Below are 21,449 nucleotides of genomic sequence, written 5' to 3' on the forward strand. Positions count from 1 at the left end.
GAAATCCAAAGCCTGTGACGCTGAAGTTCACCCTGGAACTGAACCTCTGCGCCTCTGGATCATTCCAGGAATCCACTGGGGGTATGTGTGGCATCTCACAGTCAGCGGCCCATCAGTGCATCATGGAGGTCGGCAATGCCCGTTTCAGGAGGGCCGGCGACTATGTGCACTTCTGCACGGATACTAACTCTCGAGCTGGGAGGTCCATCGGGTTTGGGACCATCATTGGATTCCCCCAGGTGCAGGGTGTCATCCACTGCATGTGGCCATCAAGGCTCTTGAACACCTTCATCAACAGGAAGGGCTTCCACTCCTTCAAGGTACAATTGGTCTGCGACCATCGTAAACAGATCCTGCAGGTCTATGCACGCTTCCTGGGAAGTTGCCACGATACCTACATTTGAGGCAGTCCCTGGTGCCTGAACTTTTCCAGCCTCCTGCGTGCCTTCAGGGATGGAACCTTGGAGACATGGGCTACCCACTGAGGACATGGATACTGATGTCTGTGAGGAACCCTTGTGCAGATACAGAGGAGAGGTACAACGCCTGCCACAGGACAATGCAAACGAGCATAGGACAGGCCATTGGTGTGCTGAAGATAAGATTCAAGTACCTAGTTTGGTCCAGTGGAGCCGTTCAGTACGCTCCGGTGAGGGTCTGACATATCGTGGTGGTCTGCAGTGTACTGCACAACCTGGCACTGCTGAGGGGGAGCTGATGTGCAATGAAGATATCGAGGAGTGTGCTGCCTCCTTGGACAATGAGGATGCAGAGGGAGGATGATGGGCAAGCAATGCCAGATGAAGGACCCCAGGGACAACAGGAGAGTAGCCATAAGATACGTGCAAGGGAGGCTCGCGATGCCCTTATACATTCACATTTCCTTTGATCCTTATTGCAAGTTGCAACTTTACCAATAAAGACTTACCTTTATGCAGCCATGTTATCGTCTTCCTTCCTCCAAGAAGCACTCGCTCATTGAACATTTGCACAGCGCTGCGTTGGCCAAGTTCCAGAGTTGACCCCTTGCAATATGATGTTTTGCATCCAGCCTCTCCATAGAGGCTGGGTTGCAATGAAGGGCCAAAGGCCTGATGGAAGAAGAGAGAGATCGTCTATGCTTTAGAGAAGCGATTCATTCAACTTTACAGCAGACCCTACCCTTTGCATCTACTACACACAAACACTCGTGATAACCCCGTGAATATGTGTGTTCCTCTTTATTCTCTTGCATGCACTCCTACGAAGTGCTCCCTCTGCGCTGTCAGCTGAAATGGAGGCAGGCTGCTGACCTTGCTGCCCCTTGGCTAAGGATGACCTTAGCGTCATTCATCTGGATGTCTTAGGCCTGGAGGGCCTCAGCATGCTGAGGGCCCCCTGCACAGAAATACTACCCTCTGTCCAGCAGGGATGAAGGAGGATCTGGTATAATTGGCAGCGGAGCAGCTGCCTGAACCAGGAGCACCTTGAGAGGAGCCCCCAGCTGCGGGAGGCAGCCGCCCCTCCTCCCTTGCAAGGTAGGCTTCAGCCTCACTGAGGCTGGAGAGTGGAGGACCTGGTCGTGACTCCAAGTCCCCTGTACCTCTCGCATTTCCACTGCTGCCTTGCGCCCATGTTCAAGGTGAGGGTATGCAGGTCTGCACGAATGTCTTGCAGACACTGGGCTGTATCTTGTTCTCCCCCACGTATTGGGTTCCCTGGTGGGGGGGTGTGGGTCCTGAAGATGGCTCTGGATGAGGCCCACCACAGACCTTGACGCCGTGAGGGCCTGACCCGATCCTCCTGTGGCGGTGAGGCTCCATTGCGGCACCCCCCGCCACCGGGCGATGGGACCACAATTAAAATATTCAAACCAATAAAATGAATGAATTAACCTACACTAACCTGCGATCTTGTGGACCTGCCCCGATCTTCGCCTTCAAATCCCCGTCCGGGAAAACACTGCGCCACACTGGTGGGGAGGGGAGAGGAGGTAAGATTTTCAGTGGGGGGGTGGTCGCAGTCAAATAAACATATTGGGTGTAGGGGATGGTGGGAAGGGTTGAACAGTACAATTTGTGCAGTTTTGGGGGGTAAAGGGCTAATGTTAAAGGTAAGTGTTTTGGGGGGAAGGTCAAACAGTTAATGTAATTGTTATTGGGGGGGTAGGAGAGCAGCGTTAAATTATTAAAAATTAAATATTAAATGTTAAATGTTAAAAATTAATTTTTGCGGGGGGTGTAGTTCTTTAAAAATTTAAATTAGGCAGCAGGGCTTGCTGCCCTTTAAAAAGGGCACCAGCGCCTGTGCACCGACAGCTGACACCATTGCCGAGGGTGGACAGCTCACCCCTCCACGTAATTTGGTGGGGGAGGTCAGGCTTAAGATTGCAGCAGCTCTTGGGTGTTTTTTGAGCTCACTGCAAAAATCCAGCCCACTGAGTGCTCTGCAGGATATGTCTCTCCATTAGAGCTGCCAGTCTCTCAATGGAGGATACCAACTGCCCACCAGTCAGAGATAGGCCTGGATGGATTCTTCCATCGTCTGCACTTTGGCACACACGCCCCTCTGGCAGATGTTGCCTGACCTCTCGCTGCAGCTGTAACATTTCCCATGATGTTGCTGACACCAGAGACACCAAAGGATGTAGATGCTTTGGAGAGGGTGCAGAGGAGGTTCACCAGGATGTTGCCTGGTATGGAGGGCGCTAGCTATGAAGAGAGGTTGAGTAGATTAGGATTATTTTCATTAGAAAGACCGAGGTTGAGGGGGGACCTGATTGAGGTGGACAAAATCATGAGAGGTATAGACAGGTTGGATAGCAAGAAGCTTTTTCCCAGAGTGGGGGATTCAATTACTAGGGGTCACGAGTTCAAAGTGAGAGGGGAACAGTTTAGGGGGGATATGCGTGGAAGGTTCTTTACGCAGAAGGTGGTGGGTGCCTGGAACGCGTTGCCAGCGGAGGTGGTAGACGCGGGCACCATAGTGTCTTTTAAGATGTATCTAGACAGATACATGAATGGGCAGGAAGCAAAGAGATACAGACCCTTAGAAAATAGGCGACATGTTTAGATAGAGGATCTGGATCGGCGCAGGCTTGGAGGGCCGAAGGGCCTGTTCCTGTGCTGTAATTGTCTTTGTTCTTTGTCTTTTTTATTCATGAGCCTGGGGCTCAGCATGGGCTTGGCCTCATACGGCCTCATACAGCCTCCATCAGCTGCTCGGAGGAGGCTGCAAGGATATGAGGCGTTTTCCTGCCCCTCAGAGGTTGCAGGCTCACCCTCAGTTTCGGAGGCTCTTTGTGTAGGCATTGCTTGATCGGCATGAGAGAACAGAGACATGTAAGGGTAAAGGGCCTCCCCTCCCAACATAGCAAACACCCCTGTGTTGGTGATCCCTGTAGGCACCCGATGCCTGATGAACAGCCTGGCTCCATCGCTGCAGATGCACCCTTGTGCCCCATGGCGACCATACACACTGCCTTGAGATGATGCCCCTCCCTCTCCATCCATGATGCTCTGGCTCCTGAGGTCCAGCCAGCTCCCTGACCTTCTCCTTCATCGGGGTTAGTACATGGAGAATGGGCTGTCCACTGCCGGTCTTGGCCTGCTCTCTGTCCAATCTTCTCCTGCAGACAGAGGGATGGAAGCTGTTGGTCCTCCATAGAGAACAAACCCAAGAGATAGGCTGGTGGCAGTCCAGCTGCCACTAATGGGGGTGCACGGATGCCTCCTGCATGCGGCCCCTTTCCAGGGACCGTCCGAGGTTCTGCTATGATATGGGACCTCTTTTCAGGGCCACTTGCCCATGGTGCAGTCAATGTGCATGCATCCTCTGACCCCTTGCCCATGTCTGGGTGAGTACTCCCTCTCAACCCATCGCACACTTCTGCTTCGCCAGATGCAAGGCCCAAGAGGTGAAGGCAGTAAAAGGTACACACTTTCACTGCCCGCATGAAGTCATTGAGCAGCTTGCAGCACTGGATCCAGGTCCTCTGTGTTACCATACAGCTGCTGACCTCTTCAACTATCTGCGGCCAGGCCTATTTGGTGACGCTGCCAGGTCTTCTCCTCCCGTCCCTCGGGAATAGAGTGTGCCTCCTTTCTCTTGCAGCCTGTAGGAGGAGCGGGAGGGAGGCAGCAGGGAATCAGGGGCCCGCCCGGGGTCTACTCTCTGCCATCTCTCCATAGCTTCTATGACTTCCTCCTCTCCCAGGCCTGCAGGCTGCAAGATTAGGTGCAGGACATGGCAGCCCTTTAAAGATGGTGGCCGCACCTGCCGAGGTGTCAGCTGACAGGACTCTCTGTCTTCACACTCCGGCCACCCAATTGGTCAGTTCCCGTTCCTCAAGGCCCGTAATTGTCCGGCCTCCACTGGATTGCGTGCCGCTGTCCGTACCTGCCCCCGCGTGTCATGCAGTCATTTCCAGTCCCAATGAGGGGACCGGCATCTTCACAATAAAATCCAGCCCAATGTTTCATTACTGCTTTTAAAATGCATTCATTCTTGCAATAATATTTTCCAAAATTTGCAAGCATCAGGGTGCTTATGTTTGCATTATTGCAACTGAAATATGCTTTATTTATATTTAATTAGTTTAAAAAACATATTTTCAGCCTCTTTACAGCTCATTTAGATTTAGAGATACAGCACTGAAACAGGCCCTTCGACCCACCGAGTCTGTGCCGACCATTAACCACCCATTTATACTAATCCTACACTAATCCCATATTCCTACCACATCCTCACCTGTCCCTATATTCCCCTACCACCTACCTATACTAGGGGCAATTTATAATGGCCAATTTACCTATCAACCTGCAAGTCTTTTGGCTGTGGGAGGAAACCGGAGCACCCGGAGGAAACCCACGCAGACACAGGGAGAACTTGCAAACTCCACACAGGCAGTACCCAGAATTGAACCCGGGTCGCTGGAGCTGTGAGGCTGCGGTGCTAACCACTGCGCCACTGTGCCGCCCTCATGTTGAGGAAGAACACTAATAGATCCAAATGTATTCCCGTCACACTAAACGACAGAGCCTAACTAATTCTACCAGTGGCGAAAGTTTTCCTGATGTCTCATTTGTCTTGATGTCGGATAATTGCTGGAGAAAAATTGCAATGATAGAGAAAAAATGTTTTCCAGACTACAGCATGCAGCTAAACGTATGCATAAACATTCTGCAATCGACTAATAACAAAACTTAATTGCTGTCATACGAATTTTATTGCTAGTCCACCGAATCATTTCTTAATGGTGTTAAAAGTTATTTCACTTAATAAAAAGATGTTTATAAATGAAGTAAGAAAGAGAGATTCTGTAATGTGGTAACTGATGCCGTGATATACTTTTAATCTTTATATTTTATTCATGGACAGTGAGTGCCACAATTCCACCGATAGAATAAAAGTTAGAGTCTGGGATGAAGATGATGATATTAAGTCTCGAGTTAAGCAGCATTTCAAGAAAGAATCAGACGATTTCCTCGGACAAACAATTATTGAAGTACGAACACTGAGTGGTGAGATGGATGTCTGGTACAACTTAGGTATGTGATTATTTTTTGCTGGCTATTTATAAGGCACTGCAGTGACCTTTTGTTTTTTCCTATTATTATGGCTGAATATAGAATCATAGGACAGTGATACCCGTTTAACCCCTCAAGCTTGTTCTAATCTATCATGGTTGATCTGTAGTTCAACTTCATTTATCTGCTTTTGTTTGCTGTTTATCCCTTATTACCCATACGTAACAAAAAATTGTTGATGTCAGTCTTGAAAATTTCAATTGACCCAGCATCCATTGCCTTTTGGATGAATGTTCCAGATTTTCACGACTCTTTATGTGGAAAGAATTCTTTCTGAAATCACTGCTAAATGGCTTACCTCTAATTTTAAGATTAAAATTTCTTAAATTTAAATGGAGTTCAGTTTTTTTCTGTCACCCTCATTTTCTATTTCTTTTTCTCTCTCATCCATAAATTGGTTTATTCAGAAACCACACTCTGTGCCCTGAGCAGTCATTAAAAGGAGTATATTCACACTGACATATCAAAATATCAAATTAGAACAAAGTTGGCTTATAGTTGGTTATTTTTCCCCATTGTACTTTATAAAAGTTTTAGTAAATGTATTTTGTTTAATGTATTCTTGATCAGCATGATGAAACTCGTTAGATTGTCATTTTAATTGACCAACAACCATAAATTTATGATCACCTTATAAGGTAGTCAGTTTGATTTTAGTTATACCTAAATTATGTTTTAACCTTTTTAATGGAAATTGGAAAAATTCCTCACTGTATAAATCCAAAATATTCACCATTCTCCACTCCATCCAGTTTAATGGTTTGATATTCATATTATTGCAAGGGTAACCCTTGCAGATGATTGAAAGTTGCAGGTGGCACAGATTGGTAACTCTCTCCCTGAACACCCTTAACTAGCATCTCAGTTAAGGATACATGGCTGCTTTTCCACAGTTACTATTGCTGAAATGGCCTTCTTGTTTTTTCTGCTTGATATCAGGCCACAGTTTACATTCACAGTCTGCACCTGCATCATCTAATGACCTGTGATATTTAAAATCCTATTCTCCAATTTTTCTTATTTAACAAACATTCTTTTTGCTGTCTATCTCCTGAATTTATTCCTTCTGTTGATATCAAGCTCAATTACACGTGTGAGGTGCTGATCCTGCCTTTGACCGTTTGAGGTCCTCCATCCTCCTTAAGCACACAATGCTTTATATTATGCTCGTATGATATATTCCAGACATTACAGAATGACACATTATGCATTATATGGTTGAATGTTCCTTTTACAAAACAGGATATCTTTCAACTCACCAAGAGGAATGCATTTTATATTTGTAAATATCTATCTTAGATTGGGGTTATGTCAAAAGCTGTAATCGAATTTTGCTTTAGATGAGTTTATAAACTGTTTTATTCCCTTGGTTAAGAATATCTTCTGAACTCATCCATCAGATTACAACCTTGTAACTCACTTCCAGATATCCACGTAACATTTAAATTTTCAATTTAAGTTGCTCATTGTATCGGAATTTTATTACATCCATATAAATGCTTTAGCATTTTTGCGACCATAAGCTGTAACTTAATTTCTTTGCTGTTCACCCACAGTGAATTTTTCATTACCCCACAATATAAACCTATTATAATATATTATGGTGGCAATCTCCAGCTATATGCACATCTGATGGAGTGAAGTGAATATAAAACTCACAAGTCTTCTTGAATTGCCAATCACACGACAGAGTAGACCAAATTGGAACAATTTACAAAGCTTTTTAATTTGCGCAGTATCTGAAATAGAATTAATTAGTGCATCAAATGCAGATTAAGGCAAGATTGCACATGAACTTATTGCTTTTCTGGTCCTACGCCAGTGATTTTGAACTTTTGTGTGCCTCAGTGAGTCCCTGGTTATGTAAAAGTATTCTGAGGAACCAGATGAATATGATGCACCTTATCGAAGTGTAATTTTAGTAACCAATCTTTTCAAGATCTGATGTAGGATTTGCAAAGTTGTAACAACAAGCAGCAAAAGATTGAGCTGCTTGCTTTTATTGTTAAAAAAACAATCACAATATGATTATGTATGAGAAAATCCATTCAGCCCATCTCAGTTCAACATGCAGAATGATCCTAAATTCCCTCCATTACACCTATCCATGCCTGCACTGATCTGTTCAGGAGTCCATCCCATGCATTGATCATTCTTTATGTGAGGAAGAACTTCCTGATGTCATATATTTGCCTATGTTGACTACAAACGTCTTTGTACGAAAGTAACAACAGCAATTTTCCCATTCATTCAGAAACCTGCTAGCTGCCGAGAACTACATTACTGCAGCCACAAAATGTTTACAGTCATATTTGACAGCTGTCAATCAAAACTATGGGTGCTCCTAATTTTGCTGTGGCCAGTATCATCTAACAAATAAAAACAGAAAATGCTGGAAATACTCAGCAGGTCAGGCTTTGGAGAGAGAAACAGAGTGAATGGGCTGAAATTTATGAGCGTGTGGCAAATCGCGATAGCGTGCTCTGCTGACGGTGGTCTTCGGGCCCACGCCCGTGTTATTTTGTGTGGGGCTCATTTAAATGGAGGGGGCGGAACGGCCGCCTCCGATGATGTAGAGGGGGCGGCTGCTCCATCCCCGGCAATGACGTCCAGCGTGATTTTTAAAGGGCTTTAAGCCCTGCAGTAACAATTGAAATTTTAAAGGGACATTAATTTGAAATTTGTGTAAAAAACTAAATAAAAGCTGGAATCCCATCTCCACCCCTCCCCCCCCCCCCCCCCCCCCCCAACCAATGTTTGTTTTTGGGCCTATACCATCCAAAATAAACTTAATTCCCAACTCAAACTCCCCCCCTCCCCCCGATCCTCATTACCTTTGCCCTTCAACCCCTTCTCACCATCCCCCCAGCCAATGGAGTAAGGTTCCTCCGTTCCCCCCTCCCGACCTGAAAATTGAACTCCTCCCCCCTGTCCACCAGTGTCTCGCCTTGAATCCCCAAACGGGGATTGAAAGACATGGGACCTCCGGCCACTGGCTGGAATATTGGCGTGGGACAGCCACCCAGCCTACATATGCTGCTTGGCGGCAAGAGAGCCCCACCAAGGCCTCGCTGCTGCTGGTAAAATGCTCGTCGTCGGGGGTCCTGGTGAGCCTTTCCCGAAAGAATTTTCCGGGCCCCCCCACCACGACCCCCAACATCGGAGGCCTCATAAAATTCAGCCCAATGTTTCAGGTCTGTGACCTTTCATCAGAACGGTGAAAAGTTAGAAATGTGATCAGTTTTGAGCAAGTGATAAAGGGGAGGGGGAAGAAGAACAAAAGGGAAGGTCTGTGGTGGGGTGGAGAGATTAAATGACAAATGATTTCATGGTACAAAGCCAAATGGAGTGGTCATGGGACAAAAGAACAAAAGCTGTGACTGGATGAGTTGTGAATGGCAGAATAGCAGCCGTCTGAAAGCAAAGCAAAGGGGTAAAGAAAGAAAGAAGGGGAAAAAAACAAACCATCAAAAAACATGAAAAAAGAAAAAAATGGTGGCAGAGGTTATGATCTAAAATTATTGAACTCAATGTTGAGTCCGGAAGGCTGTAAAGTGTCCAGTCAAAAGATGAAGTCCTATTCCTCAGGCTTGCGTTGAGCTTCTTACAAATATTTGAAAACTTGAGCTACATATAACTGGTCAGTCAGGGCATATCTGTAACAATGCTTATTTGCCGTAAATTACCAAGGAAATGGCAGAAAGATGAATATTTAATTCATCTAGCAGTGGAGACCACATGGATCTAATGAAGATGTTGCAATGCCTGGTTTACAGATGAGGGCAATGAGATCTTGTCAGACAGCCCAGCCTAACTGTGTGGTTCTCCAGCCAGATTCCTGCTAAGACCCATGACATGATCTGATTCTCACTGGCATCTCTCAAATTCAAATTAATGGGCTAAAAGCTGAGCAATCAGGAACTCATACAATGGAGAGGATGGGCTTATATGGGGAAATAGGTACGAGAGCTAATTTTTAAAGATGTGACTGAAGCAAATAAAACACTTCCACACTGAAAGGAAAAGGCCTCTGTCTGATTTACCAGTTGTAAGTTTATTCATTTGAGCATGTTGGTGCCAAAGGGAGCAGATTGGACCAGAGCTGTCAGCAGGAGTTGGCTCATATTGGGACTCTCAGCTGGAGTTGCTTCAGGGCAGAACTGCCAGTAGGAATTGGGTTTATCAGGAGAATACGCTTTAACTAGTCATTCAACCTAAATCAGTTGCTGACTTTTTCCCCCACAATAAGTACTAGCTGTGCTGATACTCCAAATCTTGATCTATTTATCTCCACTCTGCGAAAATGTAGCATTCAGTATTTGCTCCTATTCTCTTCTTAACAAAGCCGTACAATTTTACCATCACTGGCTTTGAACAAGAGCATCGTAACCTTTACAGAGCATTTTATGGGTTTTTTTCATTAATTGCCTTTCAAGTCTTTTACAATAGGTGTAAAATATGAAGCAGCACTTACTACAAGTCTTTGTTACTGACTTGCATTTACTTTTCGTGACAGTTAACTCCAGAAGAAATTGTAACTCCATGCGCTGTATATATTTAGACCACATTCGTGCAGTCTAATATTGTTTTTGTTCATGTGTTGAACACCATTAGCAGTTGTGTCTTTATGTGCAAGGATAATATTCAATTGCTGGTTGAAATTTAAAACAATATTTGCCAACATACAGAGAAGAATCTGATCATTTGTTACACATTTTCAGAACCCCTGAATCCCCAGTTTCTCTTTTATGTTAATTAACTTTTATGTGAATTTGGGATAAACAAGATAGCTGTTCACCATTTAAAAGTAATTATGAAATCCTAACTGATTTATGATATTGCCAATGAGAAATGCTAAGTATGTTTGTACCAATTTCTACAATCAAGCAACAAAGTTACAAACAAATTGATTATCACGGCTGCCCAGTTCTACTATAGGGCAATTTATCTTTTTCACCTTTGCTCGGCTTTCGATTGATCTTTTTTAGTTTGATGAGACATGTGACTTGATCCTGCAAATGATAATTTGGGAACAATAATCATTAATGGTAGCTTTATGGAGAGTAATTACATTTAGAACACCTGGCAGTAATTATACCACATGAAAGGGATTGCTGTCTCTCACAGCGAGTTTGAAGGTGGGAGAACATTTAATCAGGTGGGATAATGACAGGTGGGGACCCTACCAACTTCCTGCCTCCACCCTAATTAAGTCCATGGTGGGAAAGCCCGTGGACAGCCTTCCTGTCCCACTGCCAATTGAGGCCCTTAAGTGGACAACTAATCCCCAATTAAGGGCTTATCCTGCCACTGCCAGAATTAGCCCAGCCGTGGGTGGGCCTGTCACCACATGGCGAGTATAGCAAGCAAACCCATGCCAGTTGCTTGTCGTCTCCGGGGCTGGGGTCGGGGGGGAGGGGGGTGGTGCCAGGGGGAGGTCCCACATTCACAGGCACTCAGTGCCTGATCGAGGGATCTGGCATCGAGAAGTGGGCGGGGGCTGCTGAGATCCACCCCCTTGCTCTTGCTGCCGACACCCCTACACCCCCCCTACCTCGCAACCCCCACCCTGCGAAACCCTCCTGCCATGATGCACCTGTGGCATGGGTCCCTCGGCAATCCTAGGCCTCGGGTGGGTACTCAACCAGGAACAGTCACCGCCTCCCCGATGGCACAGCTCAGTAGAATAGCCTCTCATTGGTCGGCAGCTTTCAGAGGGTGGGACTTATATCTCCAGGGTTCTTAATCCAAAGCCCGCTGCTGCCCACTTAAGTGCCTGATTGGCAAATGATGTGGCGGGCTGTCCTGCAAAGAGGCAACGCGAGGCTCTTGACAGCTCTTCAGCCGGTGGTCAAGACCCCTATTACCTAAATAAATACTGCCCTATGTGTGTGCCGGATTGACATTTTTGGCTTTGGTATCTAAATTCAGATTGAACCCAAATCTATGAGATAAAAGTTTCTTCTGGTTGTAAGGATCTCATGAAATGGGTTTAGCCGGGTCCCAATCAGCTTGGAATCACAACACAAAGTTTCCCAATTTGACACTATATTGACCATTTCAATCAGCATGGCAGGTTTGGGAAGTGGGACAAATGATAACATGTTTATTTATGTGTGGAATTAATGCAAGGACTAAATTGGTTATTGAGAATCTTGCTAATCAATTAGGGCTACGTTCCATTCATCATCAACTTTTTCTGTGTGTTAGTAAAAAAAACAAGATGTTTACAACTACAACAACAATAACATGCATTTGCATAAAGCCTTTAACAAAGTAAAACATCCCAAGGCCCTTTACAGGAGTGTTGTCCTAGCCACATAAGGAAATATTAGGACAGATGATAAGTTTAGTCAAAGAGGTGGGTTTTAAGGAGTATTAAATGAGGCAAGAGAGGCAGAAAGTAAGAGAGGTTTAGAGAGGGAATTCCAAAGCTTAAGGCCTCGGCAGCTGAAGACACAGCTGCTAATAGTGCAGTGGTTAAAATTAGCGATGCACAAGAGGCCAGACGTGGAAGATTGCAGAGATCTCTGGGATTGCAGGACTGGAGGAGGTTATGGAGATGGAGAGGGGCGAGGCCATGGAGGGATTAGAAAACAAGGATGTGAATTTAAAATTGAGGCATTGTCAAACTGGGCACCAGTGTAGATCAGTGAGGACAGAGGTGATGGGTAACGAGACTTGGTGTGAGTTAGGATACAGGCAGCAGAGTTTTGGATGAGCTCAAGATGGGAGGCTGGTCAGGAGAGCCACAGTATTATTAACAAGTTTGCAACGCATTTTACAGTTCAATTGCGAATCTCCATTCTTTATGTAAAAGTTATTCCTTGGTAAAAGGTAGAATTTCTGGTTCTGATTCTGTCAGTTTGGGCAGTGCTTCTAAAGAGAAGGATGAGGAGGAGAAGTGAGTGGGAAGCAAAAGCTTGCTCCCAGCCTCAAAAGAAACTGGAAACAAAAATGTACCCAGAGCAGCATGCTGGGGCATAGACATAGGAATTCATCAAACAGTGACAGGTTGCTATAGAATCCACCACGGAGGAGTGTAACTATGAAAGCTGTGTGGAGGCTGATCACAGTACATTAAAATCCAAGTGGGGGATGCAAGAATATTGAGAGTTTGAAGACACATACTTGAGTGAATTAAATAACAATTAACAAATGCAAAACTAGAATAAAGCCGGAGCAAATGAGGTACACCTTTGATTAAAGGAAACTACTCAGCAGAACATATATCATGTAAAATCCGAAGGGGAAATAATTTAGAGATACCGAGTTATCAGCTCGTGGCTGAGAAATGAATGTATGAAGATAAGAAAAAATAGCTAAAAGTAAAGATAAAAGTTTGCTGTCTTGTACCTCAGTAAATATTGGGCCAGAATTTGCTGTAGCATGATACCTAATGGTATCTGACATTAATTAAACTTACCTCTGCACCCGTCAGTGAGATTGAAGGATTGGGAAATAACCATGGGAAGGACAGAGAAGGAGGGTGAATTAAAGGGAGTGAATTCAATGACGGATCAAGTACTGAAAGAAAATGCGATATTTGTGCATTAATTACCAATTAAATTGGCTGTAAGAAGTTAGGGCTAGTACGTAACAGCGCAAGGACCTTTTTAATAATGAGATTTGTGCAATGCCACTCAATCCCTCCAGCCCAGAAAGGGAACAGTTGAAACTGTGGCGTGTCGTTCCTAAATGTTGTTACATTTCTCGTTTTAAATGTTTTAATTTTCTTTCTTACTTTTCATTTCTGTCTTTTTTTCCTCTCAATCCAATCTTCCTTTCTCTCTATTTATTTTTCTGTACCTGATCTGACTCTGATTCATCCTATTTCAATTTTTGATTATTATAGTTAATTTTGAGTACATGTAAATGAGAATCCTAAAATAATTTTTAGCTTGAAAGATCAATTTACAACATGAGTAACAATTATTATCCATGAATGAAAGGAGGAGATGAACAATCTTCAGGGACTTCATTAATGTATCACGTGCATTCTATTTATAAATCATTAACATCTGAATGAGCACTAAAATATTTTCATGCATTGTAGAATATCTCAGAATTATGCACTGTGTTTTTTGTTTTACAGAGAAGAGAACGGACAAATCGGCTGTTTCAGGTGCAATTAGAATGAAAATCAGCGTTGAAATTAAAGGAGAAGAAAAAGTAGCCCCGTATCATGTGCAGTATACATGTTTACATGAGGTGAGGGACTATAGCACAACTATGTAATGTTTCATAATTTTCAAATCTACACTAATTTTGCACAGTGTAACTGTGCTGTACTTGGTTCCAACTGAAGAATAAACAGGACAATCTTCTGTTTCGATTGAAAGTTACCAATGGCACCCACATTATGTTGATCAAAAAAGCCTTCCTGTTCAAAAACTTTTAATCCAGAACTATTATCCTGCTGTCTTGTTTGATTTGATAGATGGTTATGCGCCTTGTATTTTAATCGATTTATTAACATAGCATTGTAATGTTTGCAAAAGAGCTTTTGGTAAAGTATTGCGGGGAGATAGGAAAATTTGTCTCGGGAGGTGGCACAAAAACAGGTGATATCAGATCGGCCGCCCGTTGCTGTCAATGGAATTAAATATCAGATGCTATGTATAACACGTGGTCAATCCAATACTGCCTTTTTTGCGCTACCACCCAAGACAGATTTCTGCCCCTTAGTGTCTGTCGTTCATGTAAATTATGTTGTTACCTTTCTTTTAAAAGACACAAGTAGGAAAATTGTAATATGCATTGAAATGAAAATAGAATTTGGGCTGTATGAATAGAATGAGATCATCGTCAAGAAGGCCAGAAATACAACGCATAGATTTAACATAACTCTTATTACCTTCAGAACCTATTCAATTATTTGACTGATACAAAATATAACGGTATCGTGAAAATCCCACAAGTGAAAGGTGATGAGGCATGGAAAGTATACTTTGAAGATTTTGCTCAAGAAATTGTAGATGAATTTGCAATGCGCTATGGAGTTGAGTCAATTTACCAGGCCATGACGTAAGTAACGTATTTGCAATTTTTTGTTCAGTTATCCTAGACCTAAATGGTTTCAATTTTGACTCTTAAGGGATCGGAGGATGTGAACTCGTATAAAGAAGTTAAAATAAAAGCAAAATACTGCGGATGCTGGAAATCTGAAATAAAAACGGAAAGTACTGGAAAAACTCAGCAGGTCTGGCAGCATCTGTGGAGAGAGAAGCAGAGTTAACGTTTCAGGTTTGAGACCTTTTGTCACTGACCTGAAATGTTAACTCTGATGTGAATTCATATCCGACCATGCACTTTGAGAATTTGAATTCAGTTTTATAAACCTGGAAATAAAATACTGGTGTCAATAAAGGTGCCCATGAAGCTGTCAGATTGTCATACAAACCCAACTGTTTCACTATTACCCTTCAGGGAAGGGCCCCTGCCATCTTTACCCAGTCTGGCATATATATGTGACTGCAGTTCCGCAACAACATGGTTAACTTTTAAGTGCTTTCTGAAGTCAGTGTCACTCCGTGGCATCAAAACACCACAACAAAGAATAGCAGTAGCTCAAGAAGGCAGCCCAGGACCACCTATTCAGGGCAACTAGACATGGGCAATAAATGTTGATCTCACCAGTGACTCCCACATCCCAGCAATGAATTTTTTTAAATTGGAATGTAATCATTGTACGTTGCTTTGATTGTTGAACACAAATTAATAGTTTCACTGAAATAACTTGTACATATAAAGCTAAACTCAAGAGAATTTAAATTTGGTATGATTTCTTGTCAGCTGTGCTAACTCAGTGAACCATCTGAAAGGTCAGTGACGAACCTGCTTCCACCTGGCCTGGCGATCCGACCCGCATTTTGCTGTTCCCCGGCCTTTAACTGTTCTGAGGAGGGACTTCCACCCACTTGAGGCAAGAAGTCCTGCCTAATGGAGCTGCTGGCCAATCAGCGGGCCAGCAGCTCTTAGTCCCAGCAGCGCCACCGGGAGCGGTGGTCACTGCTGGGACTGCAGTCCAGCTTCAAGAAGATGATGTTGGGGAGCCCGGGACCAAGGTAAGTTTTTGTTGCCTTGCTGGGAGTGATCGGTTGGGCCCCAACGAGGCAAGGGTGGTCGATTGGGGGAACGGGGGGTGTGTTTTGGGTGTTGAGGGTGGTTGGGACAGCGGAGGCGGCCCTCCGTCGGGCACAGGGTGCCTGATCATGAGGGCCCCCAGGCCGTCGGGCGGCATTTCTCAGGCTTGGGCTGCCCTGTGGTGGTGGGCGGAGGCCCTTAAGTGGCCAATTAAGGGCCTTGATTGGCCTGGTGCTGTCGGGCAGTTTTTCACCACTGCCCCCCTGCGTAAAGTGGCAGCAGAGGCGGGAACGGATCGGGAAGGGCCCCCTGAGCCTCCCACTTCATTTTACACCCCCTGTCACCTTCCCACTCTTTGTGGGAGGGGGGGGGGGTGTAAATTTCCGGCCAGTGTGTATAATGACAAGTTTAAGAAGCCATTTCTCGTCAGTAGTCATGGAAAATATTTGTTTGCTGCAATGAAAAACATCAGCCTGCCAGTTAGCTGCCATCACCACATCAGTGAGATCTGTACAAAGTATTTTTAGACCACCATTAGGAACCTAAAGAGACTAAAAATAAGTCCAGAACAAAAGTGTTCTTTCTAATTAAATTTAATGATTATTGACTGACCTTTTTTTTAAAGAAAAATGCATATAACCTATTGGCTCCACTTGGCAAGTTCATAATTTATTAAGATATAAAGCTACAGGCCTCGTTATTCATTTTTGCTTCAGCTTTCTTTTGTAATAGGAAAGTTCAATTACAGAATTTCTGCTGATTTTGCATTTTCTTGGCCCTTTTTATTGTTTTCTGTCTTTAGTTGATTTTTTGACCTCCTTTCTAATATCGCTGTAAACAATTACATGATGCTATGTCTTGAAACTAGATTAACTAAAGAAGGAATTTTTCGATAAACCCAGGCTAGATACTTGTGACATGCAGCAGCTCTCGTCTCTCTCTTCCACTGAGGCCTTTGCAAGTGTCTCAGTCCTACTCTTTCCTATCTTCAAGGCCCACCCCAGTGTTGAAGGCTTGGTTCCATTCCTTGTCTCTCACTGAGGCCTGTCATCATGCTCCATACCTGATTCTCTCCTCGTATATAGGAATCTCTCACCTCGATTTCAATGCTTCGGCAATGTTGGGAACTATAGGAGCATGTTGTGAGCAAAGTTTTGGTCTGGCATGGTGCTATTTTAGTTTGCTACACAGCTTAGAATAGTACATAGGAACACTCCAGCGTGGTTAGACTCTAATTTTCAATGGCTATCCTCAAAAATTCTTTCAGGCAGTCATGGTAAGAGAATTGCCAAGGTTATAGCTAATGTTTACAGTTTGAGGGAGTGCTATTTTATTTAGTTTCAAACTGAAGTAGCTTGTGGGAAAGTCGAGCCGACAATTTTCCTGGATACCTTGGGCACACAAATTATTTAGAAAAACAACAGAAAGAGACCATTTAAAAAAAGACCGAGGCCAAAAGCAATAATCATTTTAAAGAGAGGGAGGCAAGTGCAAATTTGCTGGAAACTTGCATGTAGTGTTTTTTTAAAGACTGGCCCAAGTAGGGTTGAACATATTCTGGGAGGTTGCATCTCGTGATCTCCTACCTGCCTAGCCAAAAGGCCTTTTTTGGCCTATCTCCAATATTTTAATAATTTTTAAAAAGTGTTCAAAGAAAATGGAAAAAAAATACCTTTTTAATACCCTTATGATTTTTCTTTTGGTTTGTTTGCAGACGTGTCCAAGAGATTAATCTTTAATGCCTGGATATTCCAGGACGATCTTGAAACGTTGGCAACCCTAGGCACAAAAGCTAAGACCTCAAAATGCACTGCGTGGGCACATGAACTGGGATTGTCTTGTATATTAAAAGTAACAAGTTACATTTGCTTATGTTTAAACATATGGATCACCCTTGAAATCTCAGTGGATGAAATACAAAAACTTCCTGTGCTGGACACTGATTGTAGCTTATAAAGTTTAGCATACAGCAACAATTAAATCATAAAATTGAACTGGATTTGAACCTAGCTTTTCCAGTATTGCAGATTTGGAGGTTCCAGGTTTGATTCACAATCTGTCCTGAACCAACTGACCTGGGATTGCATTTGGCCTCAACACCCCTGGGTTAGACAAGTGGCAAACTATCCTGCTTGAAGGTTAATTGTATATCAATTGGATGTCAATTGTATTTCAGTGGTGGTTATTAATTAGCGATTCATCTGTGCTCATATATATAGGAGCAGACTGAAAGAGGAGTTATTGGTTAGAGGTGCACGATGTGCAATGCATGTCTCTGTAAATAAAAGCTTAAAAGTGTATAAAGACTAGGCTCCGATGTTGTATTGTTCACCATCTGACTGAGTTCTAACATTGAGGAGCTGCTTCATTCAGTGAATCCTCCTGGAAAATATGTACCACTTGAGGCAAGCATTGGCCTAAGCTTTGCTGTCTTATAGCCTGCCAACCTTGGCTCATCCGTGAAGAATGACCTGTATTTGGGGTACAGGGGAGCCACCAGTAACTGGAACGGCATCCCAGTCAGTACCTTTGAAAGAGATAGGGAGAGGATTTGGCAGCGAGTGACTGTAGTTGTTTGGGTTTCTCCTCAGCTTGATGAGTATGCCTGCAGGGAGGATTGTGCAGAGTTTGATCTCAGACAGTGTTTCCTCAACATGCCTGTGGACATCATTAAAGTGACAGGTTTTACATTGTTGAGACCTGGGAAATTCTGCTAATCTTAATGAAATACGTCACCCTATACCAGTGAGAGAATGGTGGACAATTCTGCTTCCCTCCCTTCCCTCACCTCCCTCCCTTCCCCACCAATCCCCAGCCACATGGGACTTTTTCCAATTAATAAAGTAACCAGCAACCATAAAATGCTCTTTGTGTTAATTGATATTTACTGCTGTGAAATATTCTAGCATTAAACTAAATTATTTTGCTGCAAAGAACAATGGGAATTAAAATTATGCCTGTGTCTCATTCTGTATTTTGTATGTACTCTCTAAGGGTTACAATATTTGTTAATTAATTCACTCTGAATACCTGCAGGGTACAATTACTACATTTTACTATAGTGAAATTTGGAAATAGAGGACAATTTGTAATAATATTAGCAGGATCAGAGAAGGGGAAGTCAGTTAAAGTCTTGATCTTGAAACATTTAGGTTTTTGGTAAAATTTGCAAGAAATGTAGCCTTTGAAATATTATGGTTTGAACTTAAACCATAACGTAAACAGGTAAAATTATTTTCAGTTATTTTTGAATTGCATTGCAAAACAGGATTGTGATTCAATTCTCTCCAAATATAGAATTAAGTGTAATTAAGAAATCACATTTGACAGTGTTTGGAAAATGTTTTGCAGCTCTTAGTTGGTTAAGCGGCCTTTTCTCTTACAACCACAAACTATTATTCATCTTTACAGTTCTGTGACAATACATCAACACAGTCTAGTGAGTGAACGTAATGTATTTAAAGTTGATATTTCTTTTTCCTATTTGGACATTCCTGTCATGAATACACTGACAATAAATGATGTGTTGATTAGATTGTATGGCAGGCTTATAGATCCTTTATATTAGACTGTATTTGAGATGTATTTAGTGACATTTTGCTCTAAAATGGATTTTCTTCAGTAGTTCATAATTCATTCCTGATAATTAGGCTATCAAAAATACCTGCAATGCAAATTGTTAAAATAGGTTGCATTTGGATAGTTAACCTTTAGATTTCCAGCAGGCCTAATGTACTGACTGTTGCCCTGAGCCAGATGGCATTGTATTTTCCTCCATTTCACAAACCATGACACTGTAGCAAACATTATTACAGCAATAAAAACAAGAAATGCTGGAACCACTCAGCAGGTCTGGCAGCATCTGTGGAAAGAGAAGCAGAGTTAACATTTCGGGTCAGTGACCCTTCTTCGGAACTGACAAATATTAGAAATGTCACAGGTTATAAGCAAGTGAGGTGGGAGTGGGGCAAGAGATAACAAAGGAGAAGGTGTAGATTGGACAAGGCTTACCCACTGGTTTTTTTTCATGTTTGCACTTGCTGCTGTTCAATATTCAGTCCGTTAATACCTTATCTGTACTAATGCTTTGTCTTTCAACACACGTAACATATTGTTTGCCTTTGCTCCTTGACCTTTTGGTCAGCTATGTGGCCTTGTCCAATCTACACCTTCTCCTTTGTTATCTCTTGCCCCACCCCCACCTCACTTGCTTATAATCTGTGACTTTTCTAATATTTGTCAGTTCCGAAGAAGGGTCACTGACCTGAAACGTTAACTCTGCTTCTCTTTCCACAGATGCTGCCAGACCTGCTGAGTGGTTCCAGCATTTCTTGTTTTTATTTCAGATTTCCAGCATCCACAGTATTTTGCTTTTACTATTACAGCAATAAGCTATTCAAAGATGGGTGTATTCTTGTTTCTGAGACAAAATGTTGAATGTTCATTTCCCACTCCAGGACTTGAATATATAATATGCCCTGACACTTCAATGCATTGCTGTATTGTCAAAGATGTTATCCTATGACAGCAGGAAACATTAAACCATGTTCTTCCTGCCTTGTTCAGGCAAAAGATCTCATGGCACTATTGAAGGAAGAGCAGGGGAGTTGTCCTGGTGATCTGGCTAATTGTATCTCAATCAACAAAACCTACAAAATAACAGTGACCACACCTCAAAAGTAATTCATTGGCCGTGACGCACTGCAGGGTGTCCCAAGAATGTGGAAGATGCTGTACAAATGCAAGCTTGGTGTTTCTTGCAATGATAATAGTATAGAACTGAAATACATAAAACACAATTTACTTTTTTAAAAATGTGTAAACATTTCCAAAAATCCTCAGATCTAAAATCTCTGGGCTTGAATTCCCATGGCGGTTCTTTTGATCATCCCCTGGAGAAATGGGGAATGGTACCATTTTCGTAACTTACCCAAGTGGTCATTCTTCAAGTCCTACCCTAGCCCATGGACTCTGAGACAATTGTAGCAGCATTATCACTGACCTAGTTGAGATCCATCAATCCAAAGGATTCAAACCTGGTACTTCCTGTATGTATGGTTTAGTACCACGTTGAAAGTTGTTTTTACCCAGTAGGCTATCAGGAGAATTATAGATCAAATTTTGAAACATTCACACAATACCCAGCCTCTGGCCTGCTCTTGGAGCTGCAGTATTTTTAGGTGCTGGTCCAGTTATGTTTCTGGTTCATGAATGCCCAGTGCGTTGATAGTGGGAGATTCAGCAATGGTGCTGCCATTGAATGTCAAGGGGAGGTGGTTAGACTTTCTCTTCCTGGAGTTGGTCATTGCCTGGCGCTTGGGTAGAGTGAATGTTAATTGTCAGTTATCAGCCCAAGCCTGAATGTTGTCCAGATCTTGCTGCACGTGGGCACAGAGTGCTTCATTATCTGAGGAGTTGTGGATTGGAATTTATTGAATGGAAGGGAATTTATGGGCTGTATTTTGTGGCAATGGTGGGGCTCCCGGTGCCAGGTTGAGAAGGTGGGGGAAACTCCACATCAGCCTTTCTAAGCCCCCCCTCCCCTGGCGCGATATTGCGTTGTTCTGGCATTTAGGTGCTGGCGCCGGGATCCCCATCCTTTTAAAGACGGGGATCCTTCCTCCAAGAGCTGTCGGCCAATCACAGGGCTGGCAGCTCAGCAGTAATGGCAGCGCCACCAGGAGTGGTGGCCACTGCTGGTACTGCAGAAACCTTGGACACAGGCCCAGTGCTCGAGACCTGGACGTCAGGTAAGTGAGGTGGGGTGGCTGGGGCCAGTCCAGAAGGCCCCGGTGA

General features: G+C 43.4%; 1 protein-coding gene across 14 annotated transcripts in view; it reads left to right on the forward strand.

Annotated features, from left to right (window-relative positions):
* LOC137352421 (protein unc-13 homolog C-like) overlaps positions 1-21,449 on the forward strand; it is a 612,014-nt gene that overhangs the window by 391,494 nt on the left and 199,071 nt on the right. For all 14 annotated transcript variants that reach the window (XM_068017812.1, XM_068017814.1, XM_068017821.1 and 11 more), the window contains 3 exons: positions 5,359-5,528; positions 13,663-13,778; positions 14,431-14,594. In XM_068017812.1, coding sequence (XP_067873913.1) covers positions 5,359-5,528; positions 13,663-13,778; positions 14,431-14,594 — 450 coding nt within the window. The remainder of the gene's footprint in view (positions 1-5,358; positions 5,529-13,662; positions 13,779-14,430; positions 14,595-21,449) is intronic.

This window comes from Heterodontus francisci, chromosome 38 (assembly GCF_036365525.1).
Source record: "Heterodontus francisci isolate sHetFra1 chromosome 38, sHetFra1.hap1, whole genome shotgun sequence".
Lineage (NCBI taxonomy): Eukaryota > Metazoa > Chordata > Chondrichthyes > Heterodontiformes > Heterodontidae > Heterodontus > Heterodontus francisci.